This window comes from Spea bombifrons, chromosome 5 (genome assembly GCF_027358695.1).
Source record: "Spea bombifrons isolate aSpeBom1 chromosome 5, aSpeBom1.2.pri, whole genome shotgun sequence".
NCBI classification, from domain to species: domain Eukaryota; kingdom Metazoa; phylum Chordata; class Amphibia; order Anura; family Pelobatidae; genus Spea; species Spea bombifrons.
The window spans coordinates 14013357-14026938 of NC_071091.1; the positions used below are offsets into that span (position 1 = coordinate 14013357).

General features: G+C 38.2%; 1 protein-coding gene across 2 annotated transcripts; it reads right to left on the minus strand.

Moving 5' to 3' along the window:
- Positions 1–375: 375 nt before the first annotated feature.
- On the minus strand, positions 376–13352 carry STAM (signal transducing adaptor molecule). 2 transcript variants are annotated; one of them, XM_053466958.1, is made up of 14 exons: positions 13169–13352; positions 9870–9954; positions 9474–9549; positions 9106–9201; positions 8836–8982; positions 8101–8191; positions 7038–7224; positions 6521–6615; positions 6110–6198; positions 5245–5332; positions 4652–4706; positions 2728–2881; positions 1833–1999; positions 376–1423 (listed from the first exon to the last, which is right to left on the minus strand). In XM_053466958.1, the coding sequence occupies exons 1-14, from the start codon at positions 13206–13208 to the stop codon at positions 1216–1218; spliced, it is 1578 nt and encodes a 525-aa protein (XP_053322933.1). In that variant the 5' UTR covers positions 13209–13352; the 3' UTR covers positions 376–1215. The 2 variants fall into 2 exon arrangements, with proteins under 2 accessions (XP_053322933.1, XP_053322934.1); XM_053466959.1 differs by having other exon boundaries at positions 1299–1423; positions 1828–1999.
- Positions 13353–13582: the final 230 nt, after the last annotated feature.

A 13582-nucleotide genomic window follows, 5' to 3' on the forward strand; every position in this document is an offset into this window, starting at 1 on the left:
TAAGACTTGGCTATTCCGGGAGTGTCAGAAGAAAATATTCTTAAAAACGGGTAGGTTTAATAGTGTTTTAAAAAGAAAAAGAAAAGAGAAAATGAAATTTTTAAAACTAAAACTAGTTTGGGTAATGAAATGAAGGGTGTAGTCAATTTACCCAGGTAAAGAAATAACTTATTTACTAAATCAACATATCTATACAACAGTGTATTATATTTATATACAAATGTTGACATTAAAAAAGAAAATAAAAAAAAAAAATGCAGTTATTTTAAAATAAGCTCCTAGGATCATGTCCCTTTTCACGTATTGAATTTTAAGAGCATTTAAAAATATATATATTCCATATTACACTACACTGGATTATTTTTTTCTCCTCTCTCTTTCTTGTTACCTATAAAAGGTCAGTCCATGCTCACTCAACTCACTCTTTGGCATCACATCTCCCAGCTGGCCTAACGAAACAATAAAGAATAAGGTTTATATCTCAGGCTACCATCAAGACGTGGAAAGGTTGCGGCAGAAAGGAATTAAAGGCAAGGCACGAGCATGTTGGCCGTAAATGGAAAACGGGTCACTCTGGATAAATCACGCTATATGGAGAATTCCACCCCTGCCCGGGAACACACAAACTTTAGATGTATTTAGATTAGAATCTTCATGATATGTTTCCTGCTCTGGAAAAACCAATTGTTTCTTTCATTTTTGTTCAGCAACACTTTAACAAAATGTGTCTTCAACCACAGGACCATAAAGGAGATGGTGCACACACTTACACTGCTACACAGAACTAATCACTATTAATCTTAAGTTAAATGGCTGCTCCAGGCATCTTTATTGGTTTGCAGAACAAACAGTTTAGCTGAAGTTGTAAATATCGGAGCTCGGTGAGTTGAGGAATTACTTGTGATATCATTGGGCATGCCGCATTAGAACCTGTCTGACACAACCGCCATAGGAAACCATTGGCCAAACACAAGCAGCGGCGACGGGTTTTAGGTATTTACTATACTAAAATAGAAATAAAATACTGGTAGGACCTATATATATATATTATATATCTACCTAGTCTGCATAGGACCATTAAAAAAATGAAATGCCAGATTTAGATAAAAGGAGCGGTCACATTGTGGGTTTTCTTAGGACGCTAACCAGTTGAGCGCAAAGGAGCACTAGTGCACCCCTCCGGTACCCAGAGCACGCAGTTCGCAATCCATGCGCCTATAGAAGAGCTTTCTGTGGATAACTCTGTTGTTGGTCTTGACTGGTTGAAGGAGCTGAAGAGGTTACTGTATAGCTTGGAGCCTCCGAAGTTACGTTACCAGTCTGATAAGCACCAAGATCAACGGCAGCAGCAGGACTTTGGCTGTATCCGGCAGCCGGCTGATTGATGTACGTGCTTCCTGACGCTGAATGGACTACTGAGGCACTAAACAACAAGACACATAAAAAATATATGTATTAGTAGCAAAACTGACATAGATCCATGAGTAATATATGCAAGCTCAATGGTATTTGGTAAAGCACAAAACAGGCACGGATAGGCTGTTGCCATGGAAACTGAAAAGCTTCTTAAAACTTGGTGTCTTCGTTTTTATGGGATTCATCCTTCAGATAAAAGAAAATAATGGCAGATCTGCTAAGGTTTGTTTGCATGGATGTCAATGAAGCCCGTGAAGATATTTCTGCTGAAGTAATACAGTATTTGATACAAAATGATGTCATATATAAACACCAAGTTTGCTGACTAATGAAATAATTTGTGTACATTTGCAGATTATGGGGATAAAATAAAGCCTTGTTATCTAGGTAAAGAACATATAAAATATTCACATTACTTATAGGCAGCTTGAGGTGACGGGCCGGGGATTTCTGCATTTACAGGATGTGTCACTTGATTTATCGAAGGAAGTTGATCTGGAGGGATCGGGTAGGTCTGTATGTGGCCCATCTGTGCGTTCCCGGTAACAAGGTAGGTGGCATTCGGATGCTGTCCTTGATATGGCTGTAGGAGTTGTAAAAAATAAATAAAAAATTAAACCAGAAATTGGTTTAAAAAGAAAATGTATGCACCCCCACTTTTTCCTAGTTAAATGTCCCCCCCCATTCCAATACACACTTTCAATTAATGAATGCAGGATTAAAAAAAAATAAATAAAAAAAAATAGGCTTACAACCCTCGGAGGGCAATGTATATCTGACCCTTTGAGTGCCAGAGGACTGGTTTACCCGGTCCTCTGCTACGTAATGCATTATTGGGGGAACCAGGTTATTTAGCTGTTCAGAGAATATTTGCATATTGAAAAAATATTTTAGACCGCAGGCTTATTCCTTTCATTATGTGTTATTTTGATCAACGAAGAGAAGCTTCTTCACCACTCAATGCGAGGGGAATTCGGGAAGTGTTTGCTTTAATCTATATATGTCGGAGACCCACACAGCCTAAACGCAGCTACATAAGCAAAAGTTATCAAGCATGAATTTTGATCTGTGCCGTTATGCCTGACAGCGTGATCCATAGAAACATATAACGGCAGATGAGAACCATCCAGCCTGCCCGGTTCTCTTGACGTAAAGATTCGGACCTTAAATCATTCCTTGGTCTTGTCTTATATTCAGGAGAGCCTTATGCCTGTCCCATGCACTGTATTAACCTCTACCACTTCTGCTGGAAAGATGTTTCACATGTACACATCAAAAAGTGTTTATGAGTCTACACTACGCTTGACTTACCTGCTGAGCAGGGACTCCTGCACTTTGCATATAATACTGTTGGTTCTGCATCTTCGCGTACATAGAATACATGGGGTCATCATTCATTAATTTCGTGTATAATGAAAGAGCCTCCATTACTTTAACATTTAGTTCAGATAATTCGGAGTGCCTCCTGAAACGATATGAAATTACAAAGTGTTAGGAAGAAACGTCTGCTAATCATATGATGTGTCCTTCCTCCCCGATACAAACTACAGCGTGATCTCAGATTTAAATAGAGTTCCTTAGGGGGCAGTGAGAGATAGGAAGAAGAATATAGGTTATATTTAGTGTATATATTATATATATCCATAGAGAGATAAAGGAACTCAAACTGTACTATAGTCAATAACTACATGTAGTTTCCTGAAATCTGCTATTTGCATTGATCTAAAAACTTATTTAATACAATGTAGGTTCAGTTTCCCACAATCTAAAGTGACTCAAACTATTGATAATAGACCAAACAGGAACCCAGTTAATACCCCGTGTAATTTGCCCGTTCATTACCCCATTGTTAGCTGAACATTGCTTTGATAAAACAAAAATCATTAAAAAACGGTGCTAACTTGTTCTTTCCGTAGCTAGATGCAGCAAATACAAAATTTATCAACGCAGTTATGGGCCATTAAAATGTAACTCCTTCATTACTAAAGGTGTTTCGTGTCCAAGAACCAGAAACATGTTCCCATCAACTGTTCCCTTAACCACAATTCTCCTTTTTTCATTTTTGTGCCCCCACACAATATTATATATTGTTTTTTTAAGGACAGGTGGAGCTTTCTTTTAATACCACACACACATCACCAAATACATTAATGTAAGCGTCCTTAATTTAAAAATAAAAAGAATTTTTTTTAAATTTTACTTTGTGAAGCCTATGTCTCATTTGGGACTGTTTGGCAGCCCACCAGCTCAAAACACCTCCACAAAAAGTATATATTTTTGGACAACCCTGGGTATCCCACAAAGAACATTCGGTCGCCAATCTCTGTCAAAGGGAGCTGCAACGTTAATTTTGTTTTTCTACCAAACTTTCCATGTTTCTTAGGATCGTTTGCATAGATTACATGTAACTGTAGAAAAATCCACCAAGAAGTATTTAGTTGCATCTCTGGATTACAGAAATACCCCACATGCATAGGTTTTTGTATACTTTTCGAAATCTACAGGGCTTACTACATGAGACTCATTTCACTGCGCAACATCCCACAAAATAGTGCAAGGTCACAGAAAATAAAGGGTGAAATGACAATACACTACACTTGGCTGGAGGTGATGGGAGTCATTAGTCTATAAAGTGTGGATGTATTTTTTCTTGTGTTTTTTTTTAATCTTTTTTATTGATTTTATTTGCAGGTGCAGCTGGCCGTGCCACAATAGATCAGCTGGCAACCTGGTGACACTTTTTTTTTTAGTTTTTTTTTAATCTTTTCTTAGGCCTCTGATCAGCACCACTCACTGTCCATGAATGCAGCATTGCTTGATTGTGCAAGACTTGCGAAGTGGGGGGAAAAGAATGGGCAGTTACAGCGATCCAGACTGCCACTGGTTAACTTTTTTTTTTTTTTTTTACCTGAGGCTGCTGATTGGTTTCTGACTACGGCTGTACTCACTAGACATGAATGGAGCCTGTGTTCATTGAGAACACTAGGCAATCATTTATAATGGAAGTTTCGCTTGATTGCGCAAGATTTTCAGCACTAAACAGGTTAATGACATGCCCCGGACTTTAAGAGGTTAAGATCGCTAAATCCAGAACTGCAAAACATCTGTCAATTAATAGATAGATAATAAATCAACATTTAGCAACAGATAAATATGAAGACTTCTGCAAAGATGATTAAATACCCACAGATATATGCCAACACCGCCTCAGTGTATGCACAGGGAACACACGTACCTGTCAATATCTTCCAGTTTTTCATCGATTAATGGTCCCATTTGATGACAGGCAGCTAAAAATGAAAGGAAAAATAAATATAAAAGAAATACAGGTCATCTACATGTAATTAAAACCAATTAATTGAGGTAAAATAAAATGTAACTTAAAGCGCTGACCATAACAGTGGTGACATAATCAGCACCTATATATAAAATGATTAGCAACTATATATATACCATATTTGCACAAATATAAAATAAAAGCGAATAAATATCCAATTGCGGATCTGGTTGCAGATCGCGTAAAAATGAAACGCTGCACATTTTCTGGATTTTTTTGATCAACTGGTAGTACAAAAGATGTATTATGAGACTAAAAACCCATAAAGATTGATGTCAATAGAACAGATAACTGTTTAAGCACTCAAAATTAAAACGTGCCATTTTTTTCCCGTCTCACCTTTCCTAAGTACTTTTTAGTTTCTGGCTGAAGCAGTAAAACATTAAAGTTCTTTAATGTTCTTTTATGTAAAACCTGATAATATTTATGGATACTGAATTCACATTTGTAACATTGATACACATTATTCAAATAAACATCTTCTGGCTCACCTTCTAGATGAAGCAGGTCTGCTGGGTCTGGTAAGCCATCAGTAGGATTTGCACTTTGAAGCATCTGTAGCAACTGGTCCATTTTATCCTGTTAAACATTGTGCAATCAGTTATTGTGCATACATATCATTCATGTTCATAAATATTCATTACATAAAGCATTAATATGGCCTTCAATATAGAATTGTCGATCCAAAAAAGCATTTTCCTCTATAAAATCCTAAAATATTCAAACACACGAGCCTTCATCCCACCGATATGTTTTTACTCTACATGCCAGTGGCCAGAGCCTAACAATTAGTAGTTTCTGAACTAACTTTAATTATGGATATATGATATTATGATATACATGGTACGAGGTATGCCGACACCTAGTGTTATCAGGAGGAACTACATGGCTTCAGCAAAGTACAGTAGCATATATATATATATATATATATATATATATATATATATATCACACACACACACCTATATAACCCCGACTTAGAGATCAAATCTAGTTATTGCTAAAGTTACCAAATGGACGGTATCTGACCAGCTTACTTGCTTTTTTAAAGTGTCTCCTAGCTCTATTTAGAGCTGGTCTTGCAGGGGGAGGCCATTTCCTGACATTAGAAGCGGCATAGATGGCTGCTCAAGGAAATACACAATTTATTCTTTAGTGGGGTGTCAGGGACAGAAGTTGACTTGGCTGCTCCCATGCTGCGGACATAAATCTGCTTACTAATACATACTTCCTAAATTTAATCTGGAAACACAGTAACATTGGTTTATCTAATTTAATGCTGGCCTTTCTAGCCAAAATGTAAAAGCCACTGTGACAATCTGTCGGCATTACCGTATACCCCAAAACAGAACCTACCTCATCAATGTAAACCGGCTCAGGTTCCGGTTCTATGGTTTCCACCTGCACTTCATCACTGAACTGTACCGTCTTCTTTTCGCTCTTCACTGTAACCAGAAATATTAACGTCACCCAATTATGATGCTGGCTAATGAAATCCATTCTCTTTATTAAATATTTAGTATTTTGTAAGAGGAGTGTATGATGAAAACCTACTTTCTAACAATCTAAACCACTGACAAATATCTGTATAAGACATTACACGCTGTACCTCATACTACTCTCTCTCTAAAGGCCTTATATGTACTCCAAATTAAAGGGGGCAACATGCCCCCCTGATGTTACGGACACAAATACACAATTAGAGATTTTTAAGTAATCTGCAGACAAAGAGAAGGTTGAATATGAAAATAAAAACAGTCAACTTACTCATATCTACTTCTGCAGTAAGATCAGCTGTGACAAAATTAGAAGGAAATAACCCAATTCCATCTTGAGTTTCGCCTTTCCACCAGTTTGGGTCACTGAAATAACATCAATCATAAATGACAGAACAGATGAAGAATGCAATGGAATCGTTGGTTTACAAACCAACCCTTTTTGTATACAGCTTAGCCAGTAAGAAGTGTAGGATTGGGGATTTTTACCCTCCTAGAATAGAACAAATTAGATTTTAATGGTTAGGACACCATTTTCATGCGGTGTTCTTAAAATATTTAGAGATGAATGTCTATGAGATCTTCAGGGCATAAAGCAGTCTCAATATTTGAGTCGCAATACAATTTCCAAACTCCTGTACTTTATCAGCATGCGCCCGACCTCTTCATAACGGTTCAATTCATTGGCGTCTATCTTTTCATAAGTCGCAGGAAAATCAGGGGAGGACACTCAGCTTGTTCTTTCAACACAAAGGCAACTTATTTAAAAGAGATGATTGTGTCCGTACCTGTCATCCAGAACAGTGACTATATCACCCGCTTTAAACGTTAGCTCATTGTCTTCAGCAGCTTCAAAGTCGTATATGGCCTGGACTTTCCGGCCCTCGGACTTGTGACTGGTTAGGAAGCTTGTGCTCGGGTACAGACTAGACGTTGTGCCTTGTTGCTTTTGCTCTTTAAGGGACAATTCAATAGCTATAAAAATAAAAATGTACATGCAGTATTAAGCAAACGTCACGGGGAGTTTCACTCTGTATAAGAAAAATGATCGTACCACACAGGACAGGGTAAAATTAGCCTAAGTAGGAAAAAAAAAGCCTCATTGACAATCAATACTAAACCGATTCCAACTACAAGGAACCTTCACTGTATAGAACAAGTATGCTGCTTTCTCTCTTTAAATAGGCTATTAACCCCGACCAGTTGGTTTTTTTTTTTTTGCAAACAACCTGTAGTGCTAAGAAGATGTCAAAGGGTAGTACCTGAAACTTTAAATGTAGAAAGGAACCGTGCCAAAGCACTGCAATCCTGCAGATAATACTGAAGTGTTTGCCAAACACGACCATGAGGTCGATTATACACAAGCATGAGGTGACAGGACCTCTAATATTGGCTTCATGTTCTCCATCTTGATCTAGAGCTACTGGATGAATGCGTGGACATGCAGCAGCTTCGCATTCAGTCTTGGTCCCCGTAAGGGTTTAGGGATGAGGAAGATGGGAGAAAAAGTGCCCTTCACTTATTCTCTAGGCAAGAACCTGCTTGTGATAGAAATCCTTTATCACTACAAAATATGTTCTCGCCTGTTCTCTATTAAACAGCGAGGAGGACAAAGATACACAAACTATAATTCATATTATTACGGCAATCTTCATCAGCCAGGTGTCAGAATGGGAGAAAGCTAATTTGCCCAATCTCTCGATGTTTGTATGCTCACAGGGCCTCTTCTTCGGTACCAGTGCGTCTTATCGTGTGTTCTTTGTGTCAAATTGTGTATTTGTCAATGTTTATGTTATTGTTCCACTGCCCCCCATACAGAAAAAAATCTAATTTTAGAGAAAATTGCCTTGCCTTTTGCAAGATCCTCTTCTTCCTTTTTAGTTGCAACCGTTCCCGGATCTTTGGTTACTAGGGCAGGGCTAGCTTTAGCTTGTTCGGCCGCCTAGAAGAAAAAAAAAAAAAAAAAGAAAGAATGAAACCTTTTATCATCACGTAACACGCGACAGCACAGACACAATACGATTTTACATATTCACTACTTTAATGAAATCAACAGGCTCTCTTGATTTTGTTCTGAATGCAACTTCCTTCATAAACCATTCAAATACATCTGGATTCTATCCCAGTCCTATTATAAAGCCTTTCGAAGGATGAAACCACCTATAAAATATAGCTATTCTTGGATGACAAAACATGCATACATTATAAAAGATGTATAAAACATAAGAGAAAAACAATGTTTCAAAGTCACAAATTCTTGAGCCCTATTGTTTTCTTTGAAAAGTTTGAAAACAGAAAAGAATCCTTAAAAGGGCCAGTAAATATGTAATAGAAGCCACAGTTTCTTTTCATTTCACATTACAATTTTCAGAAAATAAGATTTCTGTACTGAGATACACTTCATTAACTGTATCTGTCCAACTCATAGCTGATGGGCTGCACATGTTCTATGTTGTAGAGGATATTACACACACACACACACACATTATATATATATATATATATATATATATATATATATATATATATATATATATATATGTCAGTACCCGCAGTTATAATGCTGAAGACCCCATCATCCCATACCTGTGATCCAATAGCTGGAAAGGTTACTCCTTGCTCTTTAAGATTCTTTATCATGGCCGCTATTAAACTAAGCTGAGGGTCATTCTTGAATTCATCTGCCCATTCAACCATTAGGGCTTTTAACTTTTCACAGACCTTCGGGTGTCCCTGCGGGGAGAAAAAAACAAAACGTTACAAGCGTGCAGGAGCCTAACCCGTGGAGTTTTATCCGCTGTAAAGAAAACAACGCAGCGACCGCTCGCCAATGGCCCACAGTTTAATGGCTCTTACCTTATTCAAAACACTGCTAACTTCACTCGCAAAATCTCTGGAACACACTTCTAGGTGAAATATTTTGCCGCAGTTTGAGACACACGCACCCAGCAGCTGAAATAGAATGTTATTTGTTGAAATGAACGCAAACTAAGTTTTGATTTATCTGCTTTGAGATTTTATGGCCTCCGGTTATTTTATTATTGCTGTATATAGCGCTCTCATATTCCTTAGAGCTGTACAATAGGGTTAAGGCAAATCCTCTTCTACTCCTGCGTTGTGGATGGGGGGGCAGGAGCATCAACTAGATCATAAAATATAAATCCTACATTCTGATTTCATCTATGACATATAAGTGCTTAACTACTAAATAAGGAAGAGCTTACTGTTAGCGCTTGCATGGCCACATGAGGATCCTTGTGGTTTACTCTCTTCATAATCGAGCGGAGACAATCTTTTGGCCTGATCAGTTTACAAAACAAATAACGAAAATCAGGTAAAAAAAATAAATAAAAAATAGTAAATAAAATTAAGTATCTGCCACCAATCTCTGGACCCTTTTCTCTAAATATTCAAATAAAATTTCCTTATAAAGGGTACTGGTTTTACTCAACACATTCTGCATTATTTTCAATAGCCTTAAAAACGTATACATTATACACTCAGCATAATAAGCACGTGTAATTTTAACCCATGTTATTTTTTTTTTAACACACATCGGATTTGAAATTATATTAATGAAATGTCATAGACATTGAATTTTTTTATTATTATTTACTTACCCCGTCCGCGACTGCCCAACTTTGTCGCACAGATCCAGTATAAGGCCCCAGTCCTCAGCTGTGTTGAGCTCACTGGTAGCTTTCTCTAAAAACGAGGATACAAGAATTGTTGACATGGATTGTATATTTGTGGCACTCATGATTTTGAGTAGGAAGTCATTGTATACAGTAATATGCATACCTGGGAACTTTTGGCCTCCGGTTACCAGGAGCCTTCCCTTGCGGGACACGGCCAGGACTGCACACTGATGTCAGCGGGAAACACCCCCATTTAAAGGAAAATGGGCGGGGCGGGGCGTGTCAAGAGCCCGTTCCCGCAACTCGGAGGATTTGGGTCTTGACCCGGAGAAACAGGGCTCACCCGGCAATCTCCGGGTCAAACCCGGAGAGTTCCCAGGTATGGTAATATGAACTTACAAATAAAGAGAAATTCTGGCAAATCACTAATGAAAATACTTTGTGTGGGTTTTTCTTACTTGATGGATGGTTAGTATTAAACATTATCGTAAGACTGGGATCACTTTGCTATTTTCATGGAAAACAAGGACATTTCTAGCTGTAACATGATTGTAAATGGTTTTTCTGATCAATTATCCTTTTAAACTTGGATTAGCAAATAAACGTGCCATTGGAACACAGGAGTACTTTGTACGCGTATGAAGATCTTCCATTAAAATTCAGCCATTCCCCGCTACAATAGTCTTTTACAAAGTTTGCGCTGTATTTCTGACCCATTTCAGACAAAATCAAGGCTATTACCGAGTGACCCCAAACTTTTGAATGGGAGTATATTTGAAAAATTTATAAATAAAATCATGGTCTGTTTCATAAAAATCCACACAAGTTGGGTATTTTCAACAGATAATTAAGGATTAATTCAGTGCAATATGGCAGATCATTTATTTCTAAAGCAAGCGAACAAATGAGGTTTCTTTATAAAATGCCTGCCCTAGGCAGCTTCCCATCAAAAATATAAATGAAGGGAATTGTACCTTCAAATCATTTCAATGACTTTTAAAAAAAAAGCCCCAGACTGCTAGGTAATAGCTCTGTTTATTACCGTGAATGTCCTCTAGTGACATATGAAAATTTTAAAATCAAAATATAAAAATTGTGATAAAATCCTTTAACAATAGAAAGATAATCACTTTTTCTGGATACAGGATAAATTGCTGACTTAGGGAAAAAATAATAATAAAAAAATAAATAAAAATCACTGGCTCACTCCATACACAGTGCAGCAATGTCTTCCATTCCAACGATGCTCATACCTACTGAAGTATTCCTCCTGTGCTTACTACACGATTATATTGTACCTCCAATTTATTGTATTGTAAACCGATCTCAAAGTGCTGAATAAAATACACTTTCCTGCATGAAACAGCCAATCAGTGACAGGAAAGTGTTCTCATTGAAATCAACAGGAGGACTTTCCACACATGTGCACGGGGGGTCTGAACAGTCCCCTGCCCTCGGCTTTCTCTGAGCCTGCGCAAGAGCGGACTGGAGGTGACAATCATTTAAAAAATTAATACACAAATATTGCATCCCTATCTACATTACATTGGGAGTATAAAGAATGGAGGTTCGATATCATCAGCGCAAAAAGTTGACGTACGAAAAAGGTGAGGAGGTCAAAAATGAAAAATATTGTATATATGACCGCGGTGATCTATAATTCACTTATTCCTTAGAATGTACGGGCTTCAATCCCATGTCCCACACAAATAGGAATCGGATTTCACACTTGGAAACTGTAGCGTCTTCACTAAACCGATTTGCAAGCTTTTTATGTATTATCACAACATTACATTTCACATATTCGAAAACAAAAACGCACTGTTTGAAAAACAAACAGTTTACTATAATCGACTCATTTTCTGTACAATAGAGTTTAAGCTTCTTCTGACTGGAAAGATGAGTCACTCGAGAGTGAAAACCAATACAAAAAGCAGCAAGAACGTGGTGTACGGCGTGTGGGGCGAGTGACGGTCTTCACCAATATCCCTCATATTAGAAGGGCGTTTGGGGCAAGGCCATATACTGCTTGTGTTAAACAATAGATGTGTGGAACAACCGTATGACTAACTTGAATTTCACTTAGAATAGAAATAAACATTATTAATCAGTGACCTATTGCTCACACTTCAGCCATTACATGTCACTTACGGCCACACTTCTTTGGGAATACGGTCAGCGTGTGTCATTTAGAAGGGACATAGGACATTGTCAAAATCTGGGTACTCTTTTGCCCCACTGTGACCTTAAAAATGCTTTTCTTCCTTACAATACTAAATAATGTGTTCCTATCGATTACAAGTCTCAGTACTTTGTGGTCATCATTACAAATTCCAATTGCAAGGCGAAAGTCTACATGTAACCCAATCACTTTGGAAACCAATGGAATGTTGCTGTCGGTTGCTCCAAATTTACCATTTTGCACCAAAGCTGTGTTGACGTGATTATGTACAATAAATCCCACTGCAGTGAGTCCCAAATTATTCTCCCATTCAATGTCTAACTGGCTTTTTAGTGCATCCCATGGGAATCCAGAGTAGTCTTTAGCGATTACAATAAGAGAGCTGACAGCTTTATGGTCGGGCTTTGTGTCTGCTTGCAAGCCTGATAGAATGTGTGGCTCCGAGGACGAGGCGTCCTTGGCCGAGACACTTGCTGACCCTGCTAGTAAAACACAACCAAAGTCTCCGTACACACAACCAGGCACAATCAGCAAATGCTTACGGCCCTACATGGGAACTCTTAAAGTTTGCCCCAGAGTCTCTGGGATTTTGCTCCAATCTCGAGGTTACAACATTCAGGACCAATTCCTACCTATTCAACACAGATCTACAGCCTTCCAGTTGGTGATCTTTCTTCCGGTACGTCATGGTTGATTTCCCTACTTGAATTATTTATATAGCACCAACAACTTACGCAGCTCTTTTTAGAGCACATACATTAAAGGGGATGACTAAACTAGATGACTTGAAAGCAGGTGACTCAATAATAATTACTCCTTTAATAATGACAAGACAAGCTTTCCAGGGGGGGCCAGTAGTAGAGCCATTTGGACAACACATTGAGCTCCCCTACATGGAATGCTCACTATGGGCTAATAATTAAAGAGCCTCAGGGTCAGCTTATTTAGAAAGTTATCCTTATGGTGTTAGAATAGAAGGTTGAACAATATGAAGCAACCATGAGACATGGCTTCAGAGAAATAGGGGGTTTGGAGAGATTGTACCATACAGACAAAAGGCAGATGTGTGGGAGGTGCAGATGGGGTGGAGGTAACTTACCTACATCAGGATCAAACGGGTTAGAGGTAAAGAGAGGCATCTCTGCTGGTCCTTCTATCTAGAAGTGTCCCTCTCTATGATAAAGGGAGTGTGTGTATGTCAGATACGGGATCCTGGAGATGACAATCCCTTCTTCCCCTTCTATCCCTGCTTCTCTATCCTCTTGCCAAAGAGGCAGCATCAGATCTCCAGAGGGTCCACAGAACAGCCTCTACCACCGAGCATCATGGGTAATACAGCTGTCTTACCAATGCCTGTTTTGAAAACCACGAGTAATTAAACACTATTTAAAAAAAAAACAGTAGTGGCTGGAATGAAAGTAGTGATGAGCAATTACACTATGGTAATATTCAATTTCAGATTCAAAACTCATAAATAAATTAAGGGGAAGTGAAAGAGTTTAAGAAATTTACT